This window comes from Dacryopinax primogenitus, assembly GCF_000292625.1.
Source record: "Dacryopinax primogenitus strain DJM-731 SS1 chromosome Unknown DACRYscaffold_25, whole genome shotgun sequence".
Lineage (NCBI taxonomy): Eukaryota > Fungi > Basidiomycota > Dacrymycetes > Dacrymycetales > Dacrymycetaceae > Dacryopinax > Dacryopinax primogenitus.
This window is the reverse complement of record NW_024467222.1, coordinates 72,717-94,193: the sequence shown is the minus strand read 5'-3', so window position 1 is coordinate 94,193 and position 21,477 is coordinate 72,717. Positions and strand designations below refer to the sequence as shown.

The 21,477-nt window shown below is 54.5% G+C and overlaps 7 protein-coding genes across 7 annotated transcripts; 4 read left to right on the top strand and 3 right to left on the bottom strand.

Annotated features, from left to right (window-relative positions):
• Nucleotides 1–61: 61 nt before the first annotated feature.
• On the top strand, nucleotides 62–2,618 carry DACRYDRAFT_25347 (heat shock protein). Its single transcript, XM_040774126.1, has 3 exons — nucleotides 62–217; nucleotides 275–585; nucleotides 641–2,618. The coding sequence occupies exons 1-3, from the start codon at nucleotides 164–166 to the stop codon at nucleotides 2,289–2,291; spliced, it is 2,016 nt and encodes a 671-aa protein (XP_040623779.1). The 5' UTR covers nucleotides 62–163; the 3' UTR covers nucleotides 2,292–2,618.
• An 888-nt stretch (nucleotides 2,619–3,506) lies between these two features.
• On the top strand, nucleotides 3,507–4,194 carry DACRYDRAFT_25346 (ubiquitin-like protein). The gene is made up of 4 exons (XM_040774125.1): nucleotides 3,507–3,554; nucleotides 3,608–3,638; nucleotides 3,701–3,800; nucleotides 3,879–4,194. The coding sequence occupies exons 1-4, from the start codon at nucleotides 3,540–3,542 to the stop codon at nucleotides 3,952–3,954; spliced, it is 222 nt and encodes a 73-aa protein (XP_040623778.1). The 5' UTR covers nucleotides 3,507–3,539; the 3' UTR covers nucleotides 3,955–4,194.
• A 498-nt stretch (nucleotides 4,195–4,692) lies between these two features.
• DACRYDRAFT_25344 (uncharacterized protein) lies at nucleotides 4,693–6,136 on the top strand. The gene is made up of 7 exons (XM_040774124.1): nucleotides 4,693–5,072; nucleotides 5,124–5,283; nucleotides 5,333–5,466; nucleotides 5,516–5,524; nucleotides 5,575–5,619; nucleotides 5,676–5,771; nucleotides 5,820–6,136. Exons 1-7 carry the CDS (start codon nucleotides 4,728–4,730, stop codon nucleotides 6,009–6,011), a joined length of 981 nt encoding a protein of 326 aa, XP_040623777.1. The 5' UTR covers nucleotides 4,693–4,727; the 3' UTR covers nucleotides 6,012–6,136.
• Nucleotides 6,121–10,704, bottom strand: DACRYDRAFT_112219 (uncharacterized protein; the record flags this gene model as incomplete). Its single annotated transcript, XM_040769373.1, has 11 exons — nucleotides 6,121–6,682; nucleotides 6,734–7,361; nucleotides 7,412–7,572; nucleotides 7,627–7,781; nucleotides 7,877–8,232; nucleotides 8,306–8,541; nucleotides 8,593–9,275; nucleotides 9,364–9,481; nucleotides 9,578–9,962; nucleotides 10,014–10,341; nucleotides 10,411–10,704. The coding sequence occupies 11 exons, from the start codon at nucleotides 10,702–10,704 to the stop codon at nucleotides 6,121–6,123; spliced, it is 3,906 nt and encodes a 1,301-aa protein (XP_040623776.1).
• Nucleotides 10,705–10,788: 84 nt separating this feature from the next.
• DACRYDRAFT_72604 (O-methyltransferase) lies at nucleotides 10,789–12,887 on the bottom strand. Its single transcript, XM_040775973.1, has 7 exons — nucleotides 12,404–12,887; nucleotides 12,264–12,338; nucleotides 12,031–12,209; nucleotides 11,700–11,980; nucleotides 11,460–11,653; nucleotides 11,082–11,411; nucleotides 10,789–11,010 (listed from the first exon to the last, which is right to left on the bottom strand). The coding sequence occupies exons 1-7, from the start codon at nucleotides 12,644–12,646 to the stop codon at nucleotides 10,873–10,875; spliced, it is 1,440 nt and encodes a 479-aa protein (XP_040623775.1). The 5' UTR covers nucleotides 12,647–12,887; the 3' UTR covers nucleotides 10,789–10,872.
• A 1,173-nt stretch (nucleotides 12,888–14,060) lies between these two features.
• On the top strand, nucleotides 14,061–16,271 carry DACRYDRAFT_91856 (uncharacterized protein; the record flags this gene model as incomplete). The annotated part of the gene is made up of 5 exons (XM_040777027.1): nucleotides 14,061–14,095; nucleotides 14,160–15,165; nucleotides 15,213–15,337; nucleotides 15,479–15,888; nucleotides 15,922–16,271. The coding sequence occupies 5 exons, from the start codon at nucleotides 14,061–14,063 to the stop codon at nucleotides 16,269–16,271; spliced, it is 1,926 nt and encodes a 641-aa protein (XP_040623774.1).
• Nucleotides 16,272–16,382: 111 nt separating this feature from the next.
• DACRYDRAFT_112216 (alpha/beta-hydrolase) lies at nucleotides 16,383–20,269 on the bottom strand (the record flags this gene model as incomplete). Its single annotated transcript, XM_040769372.1, has 7 exons — nucleotides 16,383–17,231; nucleotides 17,280–18,200; nucleotides 18,249–18,435; nucleotides 18,515–19,343; nucleotides 19,390–19,522; nucleotides 19,572–20,040; nucleotides 20,097–20,269. The coding sequence occupies 7 exons, from the start codon at nucleotides 20,267–20,269 to the stop codon at nucleotides 16,383–16,385; spliced, it is 3,561 nt and encodes a 1,186-aa protein (XP_040623773.1).
• Between the last annotated feature and the right edge of the window lie 1,208 nt (nucleotides 20,270–21,477).

Below are 21,477 nucleotides of genomic sequence, written 5' to 3'. Positions count from 1 at the left end.
AAAGGACAGTTTTTGCTTGCGACCGAAATTTCGAGACCAAGTACTTCAGTTGTCGCCGACCGGTTCACTCCTCTCTTTCCTTTTTTCCTCTTCACCGTCCTCGCCCTCGTCGTCTCTTCTCTTCTTTCTACCACTTCATCCCCCCTGCGCGCTCTAATCCAAAATGTTCTCGGCTGCTCGCTATGCCGTACGATCCTCTAGGTTGGGGGGATACTCTGTAAGTTGACATTCTGATGTTGAATCGTGGTCCAACGAGCTGACATGTTGAAACTAGCAACTCCCGAGATCTATGATCGCACGTAACATGAACACAAAGATCTCTGGTCCCGTCATTGGAATCGATCTCGGGACGACTAACTCTTGTGTCTCCGTTATGGAGGGCCAGCAAGCGCGCGTCATCGAGAACGCCGAGGGTATGCGGACCACGCCCTCCGTCGTTGCTTTCACAAAGCACGGCGAGCGCCTGGTGGGTCTGCCGGCGAAGCGTCAAGCCGTTGTCAACTCCCAGAACACGGTCTTTGCGTTCAAGCGGTTAATCGGTCGCATGTTCAAGGATAAGGAGGTGCAGGACGACATGAAGCACTGGTAAGTTTACCCCAAAGCCTAATATAATTGGATGTATATTTATGTCGCTTCTTAGGCCATTCAAGGTTGTTCCTAAGTCTGATGGTAGGCCCGCTGTCGAGGTCCAGAACGGTGACAAGACCCAACAGTTCTCCTCCGAGGAGCTTTCGTCCATGGTTCTTACTAAGATGAAGCAAACTGCTGAGCAGTTCCTTGGCAAGCCTATCAAGCATGCTGTCGTCACCGTCCCTGCCTACTTCAACGATGCTCAACGGCAAGCAACCAAGGATGCCGGCTCTATCGCTGGCCTCGACGTCCTCCGTGTCATCAACGAGCCTACTGCTGCTGCCCTGGCTTACGGTCTCGACCGTTCCGACTCTTCTGTCATTGCTGTCTACGATCTCGGTGGTGGTACCTTCGATATCTCTATCCTTGAGATGCAGAAGGGCGTGTTCGAGGTCAAGTCGACCAATGGTGACACTCATCTTGGTGGTGAGGACTTCGATATCCTGCTGGTCGAGCACATCCTCTCCGAGTTCAAGAAAGAGACCGGTGTCGAGCTGAACAATGACCGCATGGCCATCCAGCGGATTCGTGAAGCGGCCGAAAAGGCCAAGATCGAGCTTTCATCTGCGACCCAGACCGAGATCAACCTGCCTTTTATCACTGCTGATGCTAGCGGCCCGAAGCACATCAACATGCGCTTCCTTCGCTCCCAATTTGAGTCCCTCGTTGCTCCCCTCGTTCAGCGCACGATCGACCCATGCAAGAAGGCGCTCACTGATGCCGGTGTGAAGACCAGCGAGATCGACGCTGTTATTCTTGTTGGTGGTATGACTCGCATGCCCCGTGTTGTCGATACCGTGAAGAACCTCTTCGGCCGGGAACCAAGCAAGGGTGTTAACCCCGATGAGGCCGTCGCCATCGGTGCTGCCATCCAGGGTGGTGTACTCAGCGGTAATGTTACCGACATTCTCCTCCTCGACGTGACTCCTCTTTCCCTCGGTATTGAGACTCTCGGTGGTATCATGACCAAGCTTATCATGCGTAACACTACGATCCCGACGAAGAAGTCCCAGACTTTCTCGACAGCCGCCGATGGCCAGACCGCCATCGAGGTCAAGATCTACCAAGGAGAACGTGAGCTCGTCCGCGACAACAAGCTCCTCGGTAACTTCAACCTCGTCGGCATTCCCCCCGCACCCAAGGGTGTTCCTCAGATCGAGATCACCTTCGACATCGATGCTGACGGTATTGTCAACGTCTCCGCCAAGGACAAGGCTACCAGCAAGGACCAGTCCATGACCATCGCTTCCTCGTCCGGTCTGTCTGATAAGGAGATCGAGCGCATGGTTGACGATGCGGAGAAGTACGCAGAGAGCGACAAGGCTCGCAGGGACGTGATCGAGATGGCCAACCGCGCCGACTCGATCTGTGCCGACACGGAGAAGTCGATGGCTGACTTCAAGGACCAGCTCGACGCCGCTGAGCAGGAGAAGGTGTCCAAGCTCATTGGTGAGCTGCGCGAGCTCGCTGTGAAGGGCCAGGCCGCCGATCCCAGCATCACCGCCGAGCAGATCAAGGAGAAGATGAGTGAGACGCAGAATGCCTCTCTGGGCCTGTTCCAGAAGGTGTACGAGAAGAAGAACGCGGAGCAGCAGACGAAGGAGGCTGACAGCAGCTCCGAGGGCCAGACACCAGAGGGTGGCGAGCCAAAAAAGGAGTAAAGGATTGACGGTTTCCTTTTCTCTGTTTCGACCTTGGCATTGTTGATCCCCGCACCTGTTCATTCGTTTTGCAATGTACGCATCCCTCTTCGTTAATCCTCTCACTTCTCTAGTTAGATTCCAAAAGGCTGGCGACACGCGGTGTCGGTGTCGCCGGTGCCGTCCCGTCTGATCTGCATGCGGTTCTCCCTTTCATGTGTTTGATATAAGTATCAGAGCGCATCTCGCCCCACTCAATTTGCTGCTACTATTCCTTTTTTTGTTTCGTATGTGTCTAGTTACAAACATGAGGACGTGAGGATTCCAGAGAAATAAATGTAGCTTAACGCACGTCCGACTGCTGGTGTCTGTCCTTGACCCATGAGGAAGTAGGCATACTGGGTGGTGATCTAGACGCCTCGCCCGTCAACCAGCGAGCTGTGCTCCACAAAGTGGTGTCATTTCCCCTTTCCTGCAAGGAAATTACCATATAAAGAGATCCCTTGCAAGATCCGATGTTGATCAGATCAGTCGAAACAGACCTAGGGAACAGAACGAATTTGTCTCAAGGCTGCATTCAACCTCCACCAACTCGAACATAATGGCACAAGGCCAAGCGTGTGGAAGCCGAGCAGTATGTGGCCGAGATTTCTGCGTGGAGTCATATGGCGTGAACGACGAGAAGTTTAACCCTCAAATGCACATACTGAAGCTTGGCTATCGCAGTGGTACATTCGTGGAAGGTCCGCTCGGTTGCCGATCCTGCCGCGGTGGACAATCATGACAACTGCGGTTCTGAGCTAAATCCTAATTTGATGTAATGTCCTGTACAAGGATTCTAAGTTTCCAGATCTCGACGATAATCAGAAAGTTCGTGGCTCCCATCTTGATCCGCATCGGCTTCGCAGATCATGCAGCTGGCGTAGTTCGGGGCGGTTTAAGAAGATCCGAGAAAAGGGACGGTCAGGACATCTGACTGCAATTGAATGTGTTTACGTGTACATGGCATAATACTTGACATGGGCGGCGTCCTCCTTAATACGGATGATGATGTTGAACACGAGGTTTTCTGCCTAGACGTTAGTCTTTGGACGAAGAGTGAACGGCGACTCAGAACTTTTCACGTGCACGGGGAACGGTCCAGAAGGAAATGCATCCGTTCAGGGCATGTTGGGATGACTTGCTGCAACGGTGCGTAGCCGCCTACATAATTTTCATCCACTCCCTTTTTAACCATTTCTACTCGCTTTGTTCAACTGTACTACTATCATGCCTCTAATTGAAGTAAGCATATCTTTTACTTCGAACAAAGGATGGTAATGCTGATGAACTTTCAGGTGATTGCTAATGACCGACTTGGCCGCAAGGGTGCGTCTTTCCCATTGTTCTGTTACTATGTTCGCCTTCGCTGACGTCGTCGTCTTCTCTAGTCCGAGTCAAGTGCAGCCCCGACGATACCGTTGGAGATCTGAAAAAGCTTATCGCTGCCCAGATTGGCACCAAGCCCGAAAAGATCCAGCTGAAGAAATGGTGCGTCCTGCTTCTCTCACTAACCCCCCGAAGCACACTAGAATGCGGGATGACACTTACTGACTCCTTTCTGTTCAGGTACACCATATTCAAGGATCACATTACGCTCGCCGATTACGAGATCAACGACGGCATGAGCTTAGAGATGTACTGAGGCTTACGCGTTGAGACAACATACAGGGGGTGGAACTCGATGGATCGCCTGTTGGAGTATGTTGTGCGGTAGGACGGCGGAATGACGGGGATGTATGTTCGCCGGTGGGTGCCTCGGCCGGATGGGCGGGAGAATCAATGTTTCTCCGCCGTCCGTTCGATTGGCCCAGCCTCGAGGATGCCTGGTTATTACATTTGTACGTAATGATTAACTGTCTTCCCCCTATGTCTATGTGCTCTTCAAAAGGCCAGATCCTTGATTGGACGTCTTAGCGCAATGTCGCTCCGAATTCGCATCGCGAATTCCCTATTTCAGGGAATGCATTACAAAGGATATGAAGCGTCGGACTCTACGGCCGGCTGAATGTATGGACGCACTCCTGTTCAATGTCATTTCGGACCCTACCTCCTTTTGAGCTCGTCAATGTGACTGATCGGCCTGCCGGAAGCGCCATGAACGTCTTATTCCTGGACCACTCTCTCAACATCTCGACCACTGTTTACCGTTTCGAGTCTATGCAAGATGGCAGAACCGGCGGCTTCTCTCTTGCAAACCGCATCTTCCTCTATCTGATGTGGCGTTCTCTGAGTCCAATCTCACGTAAACAAATTTGCGCTCTCGGCGAGGCATCTGTCTCACAGCATCCTCTTCATACCAACCTGTTATTCAGAAAGTCTATTTAATGGGCGGTGCATACAGCGAGCACCCATACAAGCAATTATTAGCTTGCCCACCTGTCAAAGTCACCACGCCTGCGTTCATTCCTTTGTGTTATGGCTGTCTTCGATCCTGCTGTTCATCTTGCCTATGAAGCTCCTAAGCACCATCTTTCGATGGCCGATATCGGCTTGGGACACTTGAAGACACTCTCCTCAGTCGCCTGCACTGATCCTTTCCCTCTGATGAGCCTTGAGGGCGTTAAGGCACTCCGCGAGGAGATCTTCGCCAAGCCGATCGTGGAGAACTTTCATATGAAGCACGCACTGGCCAAGTGCCAACTTCGTGGCTACGCGCCTGACTTTGCTCCTTTTACTGCGGCGCTGTGGACTCATCCGGACACGATTAAGGCGTGCTCGGAAGCTGCTGGGATGGACCTCGTCCCGATAATGCCGTACGAAGTAAGTGACTTGTGGATGCCCCTTTTTTCTCTACCACTGAACTTGGAACAGCTTGGACACATCAACGTCCAAGCCAAAGAAGGTCTTGAATCCCTTGGCCGCGACCCTCTACCACCTTTGCCGGCTTTGGTCCGCAGCGAGTCTGATGATTCATCGGATGATGATACACCAGAAGCAGAGGAAGTGGTACATTGGCATATCGACAGCTATCGTATGATTAGTCTCATTACTCACACACTCAATGCTGACTTTGCTTGCAGCGTGGGTCTGCGTGGTCATGCTTTCGGATGCGTCTACCATGATGGGTGGTGACACGGCCCTTGAAGGCGGGGATGGCAAGATCTACAGGGTCCGCGGGCCCCAAATCGGTTGGGCCGTCATGATGCAGGGGAAGGTACGTTTCTTTCTGAAACCTGGAAAACTTTATTCTGACAGCCTATCAGTACATTAATGTAAGATTAAGTGGTGATGTTCACTGATTCTTTCCTGAATCAAATTGTAGCACATGGCCTGCGGAGCTTGGAATGCTCGTGAACGAGTCACAATGGTAGGCTGTGTCATCACTCTGCTGCAAGGGCCCATGCCGAGGTTTTCTTTGCTCAGGTCACCAGTTTCCGTGCAAAAGACTCAAGCCTGCTTGACGACTCTACGCTGAGGACAATTCGTATCTGTTCCGACGTCAATGACATCTACTACCAAGTATGTTGACCACATTCTCCTGCCAAAAACATGCTCATGCTGTTATAGTGGGCGTCATATCGGTTGAAGCTCTTGTCTGAGCGCTTCCAGGGAAAATATGACCAGATTCAAGACAAGAAGCATGCGGCGGGTCTCCAGGCCGCCGGAAAGTTCACCGACATAATCGGCAAGGACGACTTCAAGGAGTGGGTGAGCGAGCAAATCAAGTACCTTCAGATGACGATGGACGAAATCGTCTGAGTCGTTTCCTCTGTACAACGTTCGTTCTCGCAAGTTCCACACTCTTCCCACGCTTCTTTCTTGTACCAATAGTAGGGTATGATCATTGCGGATATCGAGGAATACAAATCTATGGTTGCGATTGGGAATATGGAAGAACTAGTACAGTAATACCTTGTGCCGATGGCTCCAGCGCAACACGGTCAGGATCGGAAGGATCGGCCAGCATCAAAGGTGCTGCTGTTGCCGCGGAAAAGTCTTCCTCTTCCTCCTCGTATGATCTCCGGTATTCAATCACGGGCGATTGCGCACTGGCCGCAGCAGCAGCAGCAGGCTGATCAGGGGACAGGAGTTGCTCCAAAATGGTTATCGGAGGAAGCTTCTGCATGCCAAGTGCGGTAGGATACACCCGGAAGAGAACGTCTACAGAGGCGCCAGGACCGAGAGCGGTCAAGCGCGTTTTCCGAGGTCCGGGAATCGAGAATGCCTCTGAAGGTTCGACTTGGACAGAGACAGCAGCTGACCGTGTCGTGTGGTAATTTTGGACCGAAAGCCGCATGGCGAACGGAGAGTGCATGTATACGGTGTAAGGCGGTGTCAGAACGCCGATTACTGCATGCGCCGGGGCAAGCAGGGGTGGTAGCGAAATTAGGGTGATGCACGATATTGGAGACGGAGAAGTTGGATGGGGTCTAATTTCCCGAGTCAGCTGACGTGTACACGGGAAGAGGAAAGCGATGCACCTTGACCAAATGACCTCTAGTCCCCCTGGTACCGGAACATGGGCATCTATTTCCTTTTCTTCTTCAGATTCACTCCCTTGGGACGCGACGATGGAGAAGTCGAGCGCTGCCTGGAAGGCGGAATCGCCCTCCCAGACGATGGGCCACTCTTCCTCGTACTCGAGGGAACACGCGACCATCCCCAGCCGGTCAGATGGCTGCTCAGCAGGAACATACCGAACATTCTCGATCGTAAGCGGCCAGGGTCCGACGCAGGAGAAGGTAGCGGAGAAGCTCGCTCCTATGGAGGCGAACGGATCTCGGGAATCGGAGTTGTCAGAATCCGACAGTGGCCTAATGGCCGGAGCTTGCCGATGATAGACCGTGCTGACCGTACACGCTACAGGCTGGATGACGGGGACGACGATGGTGCGCAGCGTTTCATGGGAGTTGGTGGACGAGATAGGGGACTCGTCCCCAGGCTGGACGGTCCTTGTCTGAACGGAAAGATCGAGCGTGCGAGGCATGAGCGAGCCGCTCGATGTCAGCCATAGGATCTTAGTGACCACTTCTCCTCCTTTAAGGACGCCAAATGAGACAGCTTTGATAAACCCTGAAGACTCATGTTCGTCTATAGCAACCTGATTCCCTAGGAGAATGTCAACACCCCCGCTGGGGAAAGGAAACGAGCGAGCGCACGGTCGTCATCCTCCGACGGCTGGAGCAATACATCAAGCACAGCTTCCAGCTCCCGCTCCTCCAGGTTCGCAAGCTCGATCGTAATCGGATACTGCTCATTGATATACGCCGGCTCGCGGTGTGATATCGAGACGTGAAGCTCGTGCGGTTTGGGGATGATCCTGTCCATCCATTAGACGCCGGTGCTACGCACTGTATAGGGGAGAGTGGCTTACGAGCAAACAGAGTGGGACTCATCAGACATCAAGAGGAAACTCTTTTCAGAGGGAGGTAAGAGCCAGCGCGGGACTCCCCTGTCCGGGGGGTCGAGCTTGACAGGAAGCTCAATGTTCCAGTTCCCCTGGTTGATAAAGAGGGTGACGGCGGTGACCTATCCCACATAGCACAAGGAGCAGTCAGTCAGCTGGGATACGTTGCGAGCGTAGGGAGCAGAGGGAAGGAGGGGGGAGGGAAAAGACCACGCACCCTAAGTTCCCCAGGGACAGCAGCAGTCCACTTCCCACGAAAAACCTTCACTTCCCCCTTCCTCCAACGCAAGTTCGCCCTCCCCTCCTTGTGGTCGTCCTCGTCATCGTCCTTGGGAGCCACCTCCCCCAGATCTACACATTCGACCTGCCGCTCCCCATCCGCGTCCGGATCCGGATCCTGCGATCCCTCAGGAGAATGGGTGACGAGCAGCGATAGCTCGCCCAGGTCGATACTTATGCTTGACATGGGGAGGAGGGAAAGATCCTGCGAGGAAGAAGGGGTAACATGAACCTGAAAAACGACCGTATCCCCAGTATAGCCCTCTTTTTGCCAAAAGACAGTCGAGGCTGTCACTGGTACCCAGATATGCGCCAACGTCCTCGTCAGCCTTTACCCGCAGAACTAGAAACGAGACGTAAGACGCACATATCGCTCCCTCCTGCCCTAATACCACCTCCCCCTCCGGCTGCGTCGTCCCAAGCACAGCCAAGAGCTCCTCCTCCAACCCTTCTTCCCCAGCAGCCATCAGCTCCAAACAGAGCCTAACGACAGCGCCCATGTCCGTCAGGTGTTTCGTACATGCGTGCCACATGCGCAGGATGGGGAGTAGGAGGGAAGTCCAGTGTTCGCGCCTGTACAGTTTGGCGGTGCGTTCGAAGAACCTGGGCCTGGTTAGTTCTTGTTTGACAACCGGTTGGGGGGGGGGAACGTACCGGACAGCAGTATCCCATTCCCCCGCATCAAAGTAGGCTTCCGCAACGCGAAAAGCAACATAAAACGGGAGTCTTGTTAGTTCCCCCGTCCCATTCCCATTCCCATTCCCACTCCCGACCGCGTTCCCATTCCCAGCCGCACCCCCAGCCCCAACACCGGGCTGTCCACGCCTCTTGAACAGCTCATAAGCCTTAGTGTACATCTCCCGTATCACCGCCTGATAGTCCACTTTCGCTTCGTTCCCCGCCCCCGCCCCGGGGCCGGCGCCTTCCGGCAAATGGAGCTGCAGCTGTAGGAGCGAGAGGTAGCGCGCTCGGCGCTCGCGCGTGCATTCCGCTGCGCAGAGGTACCAGTACCCTGGTCCTACTAGTGCGTCGGCCGGGTTCTGCCCAGGGGGAGGGAGGGGGAGTCCCTGTCCCTGTCCCTGTCCTTGTACGGGGGGGTACTGCTGCCCTGGGGAAAGAGGTGCAAGGGAGGGTAAGTGCAAGGGAACGGGGCTCCCGAGCCCGGCTTCGAGCAATTCGGAAAAGAGCCGGTATTGACGTGCTGCCCAGCCCCAGAAGTCGGACGTCTCCTCCCCCATCCCCCACCCGCGGGAGAGCTCGGTGAACCGGGAGAGGTGGGCGCGAAATTGGCGCACGGCGGCGTGTGGCGTTGATTGGTAGAGGTGGAATTTGACGATCTGCGGGATGGGAGGTGATGCGTGAGTATTGAAAGCGTATACAGAGGGAGGGAAGGGAAGGGAAGCAGGGAAGGAGGGAGGGGCGTACCTTGAACGACACGGTATCGGCTAGCACTTTGGCTTCGGCCCACCGTTTTGTCCTAGGGGGAAGGATAGCAGTAGAACTAAACATGTCCAATAGCGCCGACCAGCAGTCTTCAAAGTGCCTACATTTGGTCAGCTTCAGGCCGTTCGATATATGCCCGCCCGACCCAGTCCAGCCCGGGCTCAGGCACTGGGGAAAGGGAGAAGGGAGCACTCACTTCCTAGCCAACTCCCACTCGCCCCTAAACTCAGCCCACACTCCCATCTTATACTCATACCTCACCGCCCACCCTTCAGGCCTCAACGGTCTCCCCCCACCCCCACCCGCACCCCCACCCGTCCCCCCACCCGCACCCGCACCCCCAGCCCCAGGCCCTCCAACTCCCACCCCTCCCGGATGCGGCCTCGACCTCTTCCTCCTCGTGCTCTTTGAATGGTTTGCGTAGTACGCCTGTCCTACAGGGTGCAGCGCGTTCCGGAGGGAGGCGACAAATTCCTGCAACTCTGAAGGGTGGACAGGGGAGAGGACGAACAACGCTGCCCTAGAGTCTAGGGAAGCAGAGCGGCGGAGAGCACTGAGCCGTAAGTCGAGGGATTTGTCTTCTGTTTCAAACTGTTAGCTGCGTTACCCCAGGGAAGAGGGAAGGGGCGGACCGAGCATCGCCCGCGTGGCGAGGAGGACGACTGTAAGCTTCACACCTCTTTCTGCGGTAGTCCGTTTCCTATCCGCGATCTCCCGTGCCAACTCGGCGTCTCTCTCTTTCAGCTCTTCCTCCGCCCCCGTGCTGAGCGCCCCGGGTAATCGCAGGAAAAGGACAAAGACGGAGGGAACGAGCGTCGTATGCTTCCTCAGCCAAATGGGGGCGATGAGCCCGTCTGGATAGAGTGGGGACGTAGGAGTGAGCGGGGAGAGAGGGGAGTGCGCGGGCTGGTCTGGTGATGTCGGGGAAGGGAGGATCTTTCGTGGTGGGAAACGGACGTTCTGCCGTGATGTTGATGGTTAGCTTTCCGGGTGTGCTGAGGATGTTATGCTGGTAGATGGAAGGCGCACCTTGTCTACTGAGAGAACGTCGAACTCTTTCCCTCTGTCAGGATCCCATATTGTAGGCTTCCTATGTGCGCCCAGAGTCTTCCTCAGTCTATGAGCAAGAAGTGTAAACTCTGCTTCTGTGTCATCCTGTACACCAGTAGGAGCAGGAGTAGCAGTGGGGTCGCCGTTCACTTGAGCATCAGGAGTATGAGTAGATGAAGATTGGTGATGGTGTGGATGAGGGAATGCCTCTAATCCTGCTACGAACATGAGCGGTGCAAGCTGAAGTAACAGCTCAGAGGGATAAGAGTTCATCGTTGTACTGAGTGAGGTATGTTGACCTTGACAGAGAATGATTTCACTTTGAATAAATCGTCGAAAGGGACACGGAGATATAACAAGTCATTCGGCTCCGATATATTACCACATCTTATGAAACACTCTAACCAACACTATTCTACTCTATGTGTACTTCTTTCCACTTCAGATAGGAACAGCAACAACCTGAGGATAAAAATACGTCCTATCAGGAAACACCCTCTCGATCCTCCACCCAGCTCCTTCCAGCACTTTACAAAGATCAGGGAACGTCCGTTCCTGAGCGTTTAATAGCGAGTTCATCTACCCACGTCAGTTAGTCACTCAGGAGCTCTGCTGGAGGGAGGGATGAAGGGAGGGGGAGGGGGACGCACATGCAGGTCTCCGAGATAACTATGAGCGCGTACGATGCCCCAGTTCGCTAGTAGCGGTTCTGGTGCCTCTGCCTCTGTCATTCCCTCCCCCACCCCCTCCTGCTCCCAACTAGGCACGCCCCCCTCAGGCACACGACACGCATACGGCAACAACGCGTCTATCACTATCAGTCTCGTCTTTTCCCCGCTTGCGGCACGCAAGTTGGCCAGGATCCGGTGGACGTAGTCTGTTGACCAATCATGAAGTATCCACCTGAGGAGGAATACAGAAGCCTCCTTCACAGGTTGGGGGAGGAAGAAATCGTGTGATTTCGGAGGAGTCCCAGTTAGCTCAATACTTGCAACTCACGACACGTAGATGCACGGACCTTGAAGTACCACACGGCCAGATTTTAGCGCTTCTGGAAACTCCCGTTCCCAGTGCTCTCGCGCGTCATCGATCACTGCAGCCCGGTCTTGTAATACGATCCTCACGTCCGGGTTGGACCTCGCGATGAGGAGCATGGCGTTCCCGATCCCGCCTCCGACGTCGACGATCAGGTCTTTCTCAGTCAGGGAGTTGAAGTCGAATCCTAGTTCGTTTGTCAGACTCGATATTCGGCTGAAGGGCGTACATACCATGAAAGATCGCATCAGGCACCACACTCCCCTGCAGAGCACGCATCGCCACTCCAAACCTAGCCATCTCCTTCCTCCTTTCCGGCAATTCCAGCCAGTCCCAATACGACAGCTCCCTGCCGACCCACTTGCTGAAGGCGGCGTGTTCTGGCGCTCCGGAGCAGGCGGTGCGGGGATCGGAGAGCGTTTCCCAGGTACAGGACGAGGATTTGTGCCCTTCGTCCAGGACGTGCCCGAGGAAGGCTTGTATGCCTGTCGTACCTTCGTATTTGTTCACCGGGCTGGGATGGGAATATAAGAACCAAACTCAGCCGAGAAAAGGTTCACTTACTTGGCTCGGATCTCCGCGAGCGGCTTGCCAAGCTCTAGCACAGAGGAGATCCGGTTGTTCGCAAACACGTCCGGCCGGACCTCTCTAAAGATATGGAACGTCGCTAGGAACCTCAGGTATCGCACAAGCTTGGGCGCGTCCACCCCCGCTTTGGCAGCAATATCATCCACGTGCATCCCCTATCCTCGATCAACACCCGCCCACTCCAACTCCCGGAGGAAGGGAAATCGTACCTCCGCACCAGCGTCGGTCAGGATCGAAGCGACATTTCCCTCAAAAGCGACTCTCAAGCTTGCAGAATTGACAAACTTCCTGCATCGTCAGCACCTCCCCATAGAAGAACACGCCCCATGGAAGAACACGCCCTACTCACCCCGCCGGAATACAACAGCGCCGATAAGGGGGCCAAGCGGAGCGTAGCTACAAGCTGGTCCGCAGCGGCGACCGCGGTGTTCAGTGCCTTTCCCACACCTGGCAGCGCGCAAAACGCCTCTGCGCTCGGGTCGAACGGTTTGTCCAGATCGGGGATCGACGTGTCATGTTCCTTGCACGCTCTGTCGATCGTCTGCACCGACTCGGATATAAGCCTCGCGAGGTCTAGCGCTGTACCTGCCATGCTTGCAGGTGCTGACTGGTCGGATGTACGGTTGGCAACGGTCTTTTGAGAGCGAATTTATAGATATCTGGGAGATTGGGCGTGGGGAAATGAGATCCCACGCTTTTGGGAGAGGGGCTCTGATGAGATGACCGAGTTCGGGCGGGATGTTGACTGCTGATTGAGGACGTCATCGGGCTTCGTGAGCTGACTTCGACCCATGCAGAGGCCAATGGGCACCGAGTGTCCGGAAGATAGTCGCCGTACAGTATCCTTGAGAGTGTAGACTGGTCATGTTGAGCAACAGATGTCCGTTGGCTCGAGTGATTGATAGGGCGTTGTTGTAAAAGGTCTAGACTTGTAGACCGCACATCGGCGAGGACGGTTCCGGCAGAGCTTCCCTCTCTGAGAAACGCGTTCTCACGCAGACCAAGACATCAGAAACTTGAGCGTAGGGCGTCAATTCGCTCGAATGGAGGTGTCTTTCGCTGTCAAAGTGTGCTGGTTTACGACACTCTAGAGCGTTGACTTGAAAGATGGACAGTCCGTTATCCTGGAATACTTGGTAACACCTGGTATTGGTGAGCGATACGGTTGGGCGCAGGCGCCAGCCTCCGAGAAGCGTGCTCTCACACAACCCATCAGAAATCAAACCAGATGGTACGATCCACTTGAATGAAACTGCCCTGCGTCGGTCGAAATATGCAGATGGACCGATGAGTATCACGACACCCTAGAGGGAGCGAACGCACAATATCCAGAAAAGTCCGGAACGCTCGTTCATTAGCTCCGGATGCGGTGTCCAAATTTGCACATGGCTTGAACGTCTTGAGTGACTGGGTTGATGCCCGTCCTTCGGCTCGGTGACGTTCTCACAGAGCGTATACGTATGTTACGCTGGCGCTGGAGAACTATGAGGTCAGGTCAAGGTTCGTCAGTCGGGAATGAACATGACTTGACCGGAAGGCGCACCACGTGGAGCTGAGACACGGGCATCTTCAGATGCTGGTCCTCACCGGGATGTCCTTTTATTCTTCCAGCCTCTCCTGCTGGTTGTCCGTGCACGCTTCCTTTGGCAATGCGGTTCCACTTCCATTTCTCCGCAACTCCGTGCTTCGGGTGCTCTCAATCACGTGCCTTCAATTGAAACGCGTCATCAGCGCCCGCGTTTCCCCAGCTTTTCCCCACCTGGTCAACTTCCGTTGTGTGCTTCTGCATTCAACCAGCAAATGGGGCAACGAAGGCTCGGTGCATCTTTACAGCACATACCTGTTTAACTTTAGCAACACCGTCTGCTTGAGCTACTCTGAACATACTGTGCTCTCTGGACGTTCCTGAGAAACGGTCCGAGCTCGGTCCGTTGCGCTCTATTCTATGCGGGGAGGACCAAGAAAGGCAGCTGCATGCAAGCCTTGGGGGGATACTTAAGCCCTCCATGGCTTCCAATTGTCTTCGCACTGCGTACCTGAGGTTTCGATCAACGCCAATGGTCTGGTCGTCTCTTCTCGCATTGGTTGCTCTTTTTCTCACGGAGTGTCATCGATCGGAAAGCCATAGTTCGCCAGTTCAACCCCGTACGCAATGCTTCCAACCTTGTCACGCCGATGCAAGTAGGCAACGGCAACTTCGCCTTCGGTACCGATGTCACCGGCTTGCAAACCTTCATCCCGTACGCGATCATGTCCTCTTGGGGATGGAAGAACGACTCGCTTCCTCCTGGTCAAATCCCTTCGGAATACCACGGGGTGAACTGGACGACACACGGGAGAGAAGTGGCATACGATATGCCAGACCCGAACTTGCCCGCCCTCAGCCAATGGATGATCGCCAATCCCAATCGGATGAACTTAGGTGCGGTCGGGCTGCTCTGGAAGGGCGCGGGAGTGACCGAAGACGACCTGGATGGGAAGAGGCAGGAGATCGATCTGTGGTCAGGTGCTATGAAGAGCACGATGACTTATCACGAGGCTGAGATTGAAGTGCAGACCAGTGTACATCCGTCGGACGACACGGTCGGCATCATCATCACTTCGGATCTGATCGGACAAGGAGAACATGGTATCTTCCTTGATTTTCCGTACCATAATGGACTCAGCAAGTTTGAAGCACCGCTAGTGGGTATATGGAATGCTACATCCAACCACACGACCTCTCTCTCTCAGGGCAAGAACATTGCTACCATCAACCACACGCTTGATGGCGCAAGCTACTTCACCACTCTCACATGGCCTGGCAAGACAAATGTCTCTGTTTCCCGTGACTCGCCCGAAGCTCATCGATATTCTGTCTGGCCATCAACCAAAGGAAACAAGATCGAATTTAGTGTCACATTCACCCCACAGCCAGTTCGCCAAGCACTCGACGCGAAGACAGTCATGGCGGAGAGCTCACGATGGTGGCACCAGTTTTGGAGTATGAATGGTTTCGTTGATGTCATTACTGGGAGCAGCGACCCGAGGGCTTGGGAGATGCAGAGAAGGATCATCGTGAGCCAGTATAATCTCATGGTTAACGAAGCTGGAAAGAATCCACCACAAGAGGTTCGTGAGTCAGACAACGGATAGGATTCATTGCCGACGCGTCAAAGTCTGGCTTGACAAACAATGGCTGGTACGGTAAGTTCCATATGGAGATGTTCTTCTGGCACATGTCGCATTGGGCGCTTTGGGGCAAATGGGACATCCTCAACCGCGCACTCCCAACTTACGCTCGGTTCCTGCCTACTTCGATCCAGCGCGCCCACATCCAGAACGGTTATCCAAACCCGAACGGGGCACGTTGGCCGAAGAGGACCGACCCGAGCGGGCGCTCCTCTCCTGGGGAGATCAACACGCTCCTTATATGACAGCAGAGTCACCCCATCTTCTTTGCCGAGCTGGATTATCGTGCACATCTGACAAACGAAACCCTCCAGAAGTGGAATGCGAATGTAACTAGCACGGCAGATTTCATGGCCGACTATTCGTGGTGGAATACCAGCACAGGCGTGTACGATCTTGGTCCGCCGCTCTATCCGGTATCGGAGAACACCCCGCTGAATTCGACCATGAACACCGCTTTCGAGCTGGTATACTGGCACTGGGGTTTCGAGGCGGCGCGCACATGGCTGATGCGTCAGGGCCAGACGCCGCCAGACTCCTGGGGACATGTCGCCGACAATCTTGCTCCACTTCCCCAATACAATGGAACTTATGTCATCTATGAGGGCATTGGCGACATGTGGTCTGTCCAAGAGTACAAGATGGATCACCCAGAGCTGGTCGGTCTGTATGGGTAGATGCCGCCCTCTCCTAAAGTGGACATGACGATCATGCAGCAGACGACCGACACAGTCTGGGCAGAATGGAATATCACGGATTGCTGGGGTTGGGACTTCCCGATGCTCGCTATGAATGCTGCTCGACTTGGTAACCCAAGCAAAGCGGTTGACTGGCTGTTGGATGAGCTCTTAACATTCGATGATGCTGGGATGCCAACCGGTGGTGTGAAGGTCCCTACGCCGTATTGGCCAGGTGCAGGCGGCTTCCTGTATGCGATAGCATTCATGGCCGCCGGATGGGATGGCGCGCCGAACGTCTCCGCCCGAGGATTCCCTCAGGATGGGTCTTGGGTCGTGAATTGGGAAGGACTTAGTCCAGCGATCTAGCGAGTAGTGCGTAACATCGTGGTGTCTAGATAATAAGACTGAGATTCGAGGTGAATACAAACGTCTAAGGCTACAGCAGAAAGGAGCACAGTGTACGAAGTCAAGAATTGGTTAGTTGGGAACTTGATCATCGACCGCTTGTCCCTTTCTTTGGAGATGACGGAATATATTGAGAGTAGGTTTTCGCTCCTGGGAATTGGCGGGCTGAGTATCTGAACCATGAAACTTCGAAAACGGATTGAGCGTAGACTTGTGCGTGTGCGACTTGGGGGAAACACCATCAGGTACAGAATGCCCAGGCGCAGCAGAACCTGTTTTGTCGGGAAAAATCACTGTGGGCTGACCATTGGGTTGTTGTTCCTGTCCGGTGCTCGACGGGAGGGTCTCTCGCTTGCGCAAGCTGTCCAGTGCTTTATTGCTGTTGGCCTCTGCAAACGGGTTATCGTTGTCCGTGTCGCCTGGTCCAGTGAGCCAATCCGCGAGTTGCGTCCAGAGTCTGTTCCCAGCCCACTTATCGTCTTCAGCGTCTTCCTGCCACGACTTATCAGCGATACGAGCCAGGTGTCTGGCCTCATGCGTATCCCGGCGTGCGACGATGCTACTCGGTGGAGGGTCCTCTCCATCGACCGCCCAGCCCCAGCCCCAAGTCGGGTCTTCGTCGTTCAGCGTCCGATGATTTACCTTACCCGTAACGTACAAAGATGCTCGGCGATCCGCATCCTTTCCTGCTCGTTTCAGATGCTTGATTCTGTTCTTCTCTACCGAGCGAACGGTAGAGGCAAACTTCTTGTCCCATAACGCTTGACCGTGTAGATAACGCTTTGCTGCGTTCTCTTTGATGACGCCGATATCAGCGAGAGCAATTTCGCACGCCGGAAGTTCCGAAGGAGGTTCCAGGGGGCGGATGGTACCGGTGCGAGATACACGTTCTCGGATCATGTTGTCGACAATAAGGTCCTTCTGGGAGACCATTAGACTTCGACCTCTCCCCGGAAATGACTGGCTCACCATTTGATACACTGATGCATCTCCGGCCTTCCTCCCCAGCGAATCATCAGGAACCGCACCGAATCTCGGCCCGGCTACATCTTCGCTGGCTTGTTTTGACTCATGTTTCATCACCAGGTGCGCTCTTCCATCCGTATGTCCGTCTTCATGCTTCAAATCAGACTGTGTCTTATGTTTGTCGGGGGCAGAGGACATAGAACGCAGCAAATGGGCAGGGAACGTGAAGGCTCGCCCGCTTTCTCTAGCTTTGGACGAATCGTGCAGCATTAACTTCGGGAAATGGGTCTTGCGATGCTCAGGAGCACTGGTAGAGGCTGGGAGTACAGGAGGCAGCGGATCGTCAGGGGCAGGCATTTCGATTGCCGGAGGGTCAGTCGATGCTGATGGGATCGATTGAGAGTTTGAAACTTCCGACAGATCAGCTTCTGGTCGATCTTCGGTCGGTGGATCAGCAGACGCTTCACTGTCCTTACCGGAGGTGATATCGGTCAAATTGCCGGGTTTCATCTCCAAAGGGCTGAGAGGATGCGGCAAGCCCATAGTAGTATCCCTGGATGACCCCGCCTCTGTCTCAGGTGACTGTAGCAGGAGTTCTGTCTCCTTCCTCGTCTCCGCATCAGGGGAGTTGACAAGCAGCCATGTATCGTCCTTCTCCTCTTTGTCCTTCTCCCCGCTCCTCTCGGCGAGCCATGTTTCCTCTTCCTCCTCAGGGGTGCTAGCGAGGGGCGACTCAGGCAGGATCCAGGGCAGTCCATCAACATCAATATGCATATCTGCGCGCTTCTTCTGCTTCTCCGGAAGGCCGTCAAGCGTTGCAGACCGTGGTGGGTAGGTGGCGCTGTTCAGTTCGCTGGGTTCTGGGAAGGGGCTCGTGGGGGATGGCACTCCTCCGGGGGTGACATGGACGCAGAAAGCGGCGATCTGTGGCTCTCATCAGCATGGCCCTGAAGATCTCTGGCGAGTACGTACCGCACGATAGCAGTACTTCGCTGGCGTGGAGAACGAGATGAGGGGTAAGACGTGGCTCGTCTCGTCGTACACCTGGAGATGTACAGGCGTGGGCCCGTAGCGTTTTTCGATCCCCTCAAGGTGGGGATACAGCTTGCGTGTCTGGTCTTTGAGAGGGTATTGATCAGGTCGCGCGGCTTTGTGTGCGCTGCTCTTGTATCAGCTGAATTGCCCGACAGCGGAAAAAGAACAGAACGGTAATGAAGACAGAGGAACTCGATACCCACATGTAGATGATCTCATCCCTCAGCACTTCCTTATCGCTCGCAATAACCAACAACGGGCACAGCCCTCCCAAATACCCAAGACAAGGCGACACAAGCGGATGCGTCAGCTGATGGTTCGTACAATACAGCTGCACCTGGCTGCGGATCGTCGCTTCCCTGCCATCGACGGTGAGGGTGATCGGGCCTGGCTGGGTAGGGTCCCACGAGGAGAGGGGCTTGCCTGCCGGTTCTTCTGGTCCTGGAGTAGGAATATGGGCAGGGAGCGGGTCGTGTGGGTGAAGCGCGCTCCCAGCTTCGGGGTCTTCGTGATAGTGCGGGGGCAGGCGTGTGTCCCCCCTCACCGTGAGGGTTTCCTGTGACTTGCGGGAAATATGGGAGTGTGCGCTCTTTTGCGAGCTATGGGAATGCCGGCGCGTTCGATGTGGCGGGACGACGCCTTCCTCATTTTGAGTGAAATGGGTGTGGTCCGGGCTCGCAGAACGGGGAGGACGGACGATCTCGAGTATCCGCTCCCTGATTCGGGTCCGCACGCTGGACGAAAGATCTTCTGGCGGAGGAGGCCAGAGCGTGCTGGGCTTGTGAATGCTCAGCCCGTAGCTGGGTACGATGTCCGTCGCCGTATTCTGGAAGACGCTGGGGAAGGAGTGGGTAAGGTCGCACCAGGGGGAGATGAGCACTGCCCCGCCTGGGAGGGGGAGGCCGGTGTCCCGCAAGATTTGGAGGAGGCCAAGGACTAGACCTCCGCCGGCCGAATCGCCACCCATGATTATACGATTTGGGGGGATAGGGGCGTGCGATGCACCAGGTGGAGGACGGATGAGGTATAGATCTGGAACGTGTTAGATGGGAAGAAAGGAGGGAAATAGACGACGTACAGGCAGCGATGCAGTCTTGTAATGCACAGGGGAAGGGATATTGGGGCGCTAACCGGTAGTCCACCGCGAAGCAGCGACCTTTCATCTTCCGTGCATAACGCTGCATGGTATATCTCTCCTGGTCGACCGATCCCTACCATGATAATCAGCAACTATCTTTACTACGCAAGTGGGAGACTTACAAAATAGTATCCTCCACCATGCAGATAAAGCAGACAGCGCATACTATCCATCCCACTGGAGTAGACCGCCTCCTCACCCGTCTCACCTGGCAAGGTCCCACTTCCACTCCCGGTCTTCTCGGCGTCTTTTTGTCCGACCCCAGTCCCGCTCGCACCATTTGGCCCCAGCGTTGGACTTCTGATACCAAGTGTCGCCTCCCTCTTTCTCTCTCTGAGCGCTTTCTCTTCCCTCTCCAGGTCTTTCTTACTACACACCCACTGGGCATCTATCCCCTCCAGCCCGCGTGCTTGCCACCATTTCACCCCACCAACAAAGGTGCGCATCTTCTCCTCTCCCCCAAAGGCGGTGATAAGATACTGGGCGGCTTGGTTGCATGACGAGAGGGGGATACGGAGGCGCACGAGATGTACCCATGGAGGAGCAGGGAAGCGGACGTTAGAGAACTGCTGGAGTTCCTCGACTGAATGCCTAAATTTAGTCAGCAATTATGTACATTTCTCGCTAATCAATATGACAGGGCTCACTTGGTTGCAGCCTCCATAAACGCCCTGAAAGTGGTGAACGCTGCATCGTACAAGAGCTCTTCGCGTGCCTTCGAGTCCTTGGTGACAGTCTTTCGCTCCAAGTAATGTTTGAAGAGGGTATCAAGTAGGAGCGGTCCAATACGGAGAGCGACGGTGGTGTTGAGAGTGGTCATTGAAGTTGTGGTGGTTGTTCGGATGGAAGAGGTGATGGATGTATGCGGTGCAGCATCTCCCTTGCAAGAACCAGGAGGCAAGAGGAATGTTCAGGGAGGTGAACACATCATCATTGATCATTTGTTTGATGTTACGGCGCCGCTTATGACGAGGCTCATCACGTGATACTCATGCCGAGGAAGTTACCGAACCTTGATCACATAAGCAACCCTCCCCTTCCCACAGAACAAACACGAAATTGCCTCATTAAATAACATATACTCACTACTCATCATCTGTACCGCTCGTCTCCAAAAGCGGGAAATCGGGAGGACTTCTGCAACTCAAGCAACTGAATTGCGCACGTGAAGAAGGACATGGGATAGGGCCTTACTAAGCCAACTATTCCCCTTGTCAGCCACGCTGCCCTGGGACAGCGGAGCCGAAGGGATTTAACCTTCAAGCGTTGCTGGTTCATGTTCCACTTCCAACTTGTTTCCAACTTGTTAGCTTTTCTCTCCCCTCCTACAGGTTGTCTTCTGCATCTTGTGGCCAGACCGACAACCGATCGTCGGAGGTCAGCATCCCTCGTGGGTGAAACATTCCGCTTTTCTGCTTCTATCGCATCTGCATCAGTCTGGCATCGCCGACCCGCCTGCTCCAGGCACTCGCCGACGCTGATTCATCCTCTTGATATACTTTTTGGGGATCATTCGGTCATGCCGGCGGGTTGGGCAGCCGGAGTCCTATCTCAGTTTGGCAAGTCAGCGCTGGGCAAGCTTATTCTGGATAACTTCGATTCATGGGCTTGCTTAGACGATATACGGATCCTATCGTCTTCGTCTTCTCACTAGTATGGCTGGAGCAAGTTCGCGATTGTGCTATTGGTCGGGTTAGGAGAGGCTTTTGCTGGTGCTTGTAGCTAACAGAGCTTCTTTCGGTGGAGCGAGTCTTGCCGATCGAACTCCCCAACGCGAGGCGGTTCAAGCCAGACAATCTCAAGAAGACGTTTCCCCAATGCCTCGTGATGCCGTTGTCCAATCCAGTGACGTCTTGCCGACGGAAAAGGGCATCCCGCGTTCTTCATTTACTCCAGCTGACGGTTCGCGTGCCGGAACGTATTGCCGCTTTGGAGCACCAGGGGGTATATAGACCTTCTACCAGGGTATGAACGTGCAGATAAGCGTCTGTGTGACCCGTCCATCCCGTTCGACCTCCATCGCCTTCG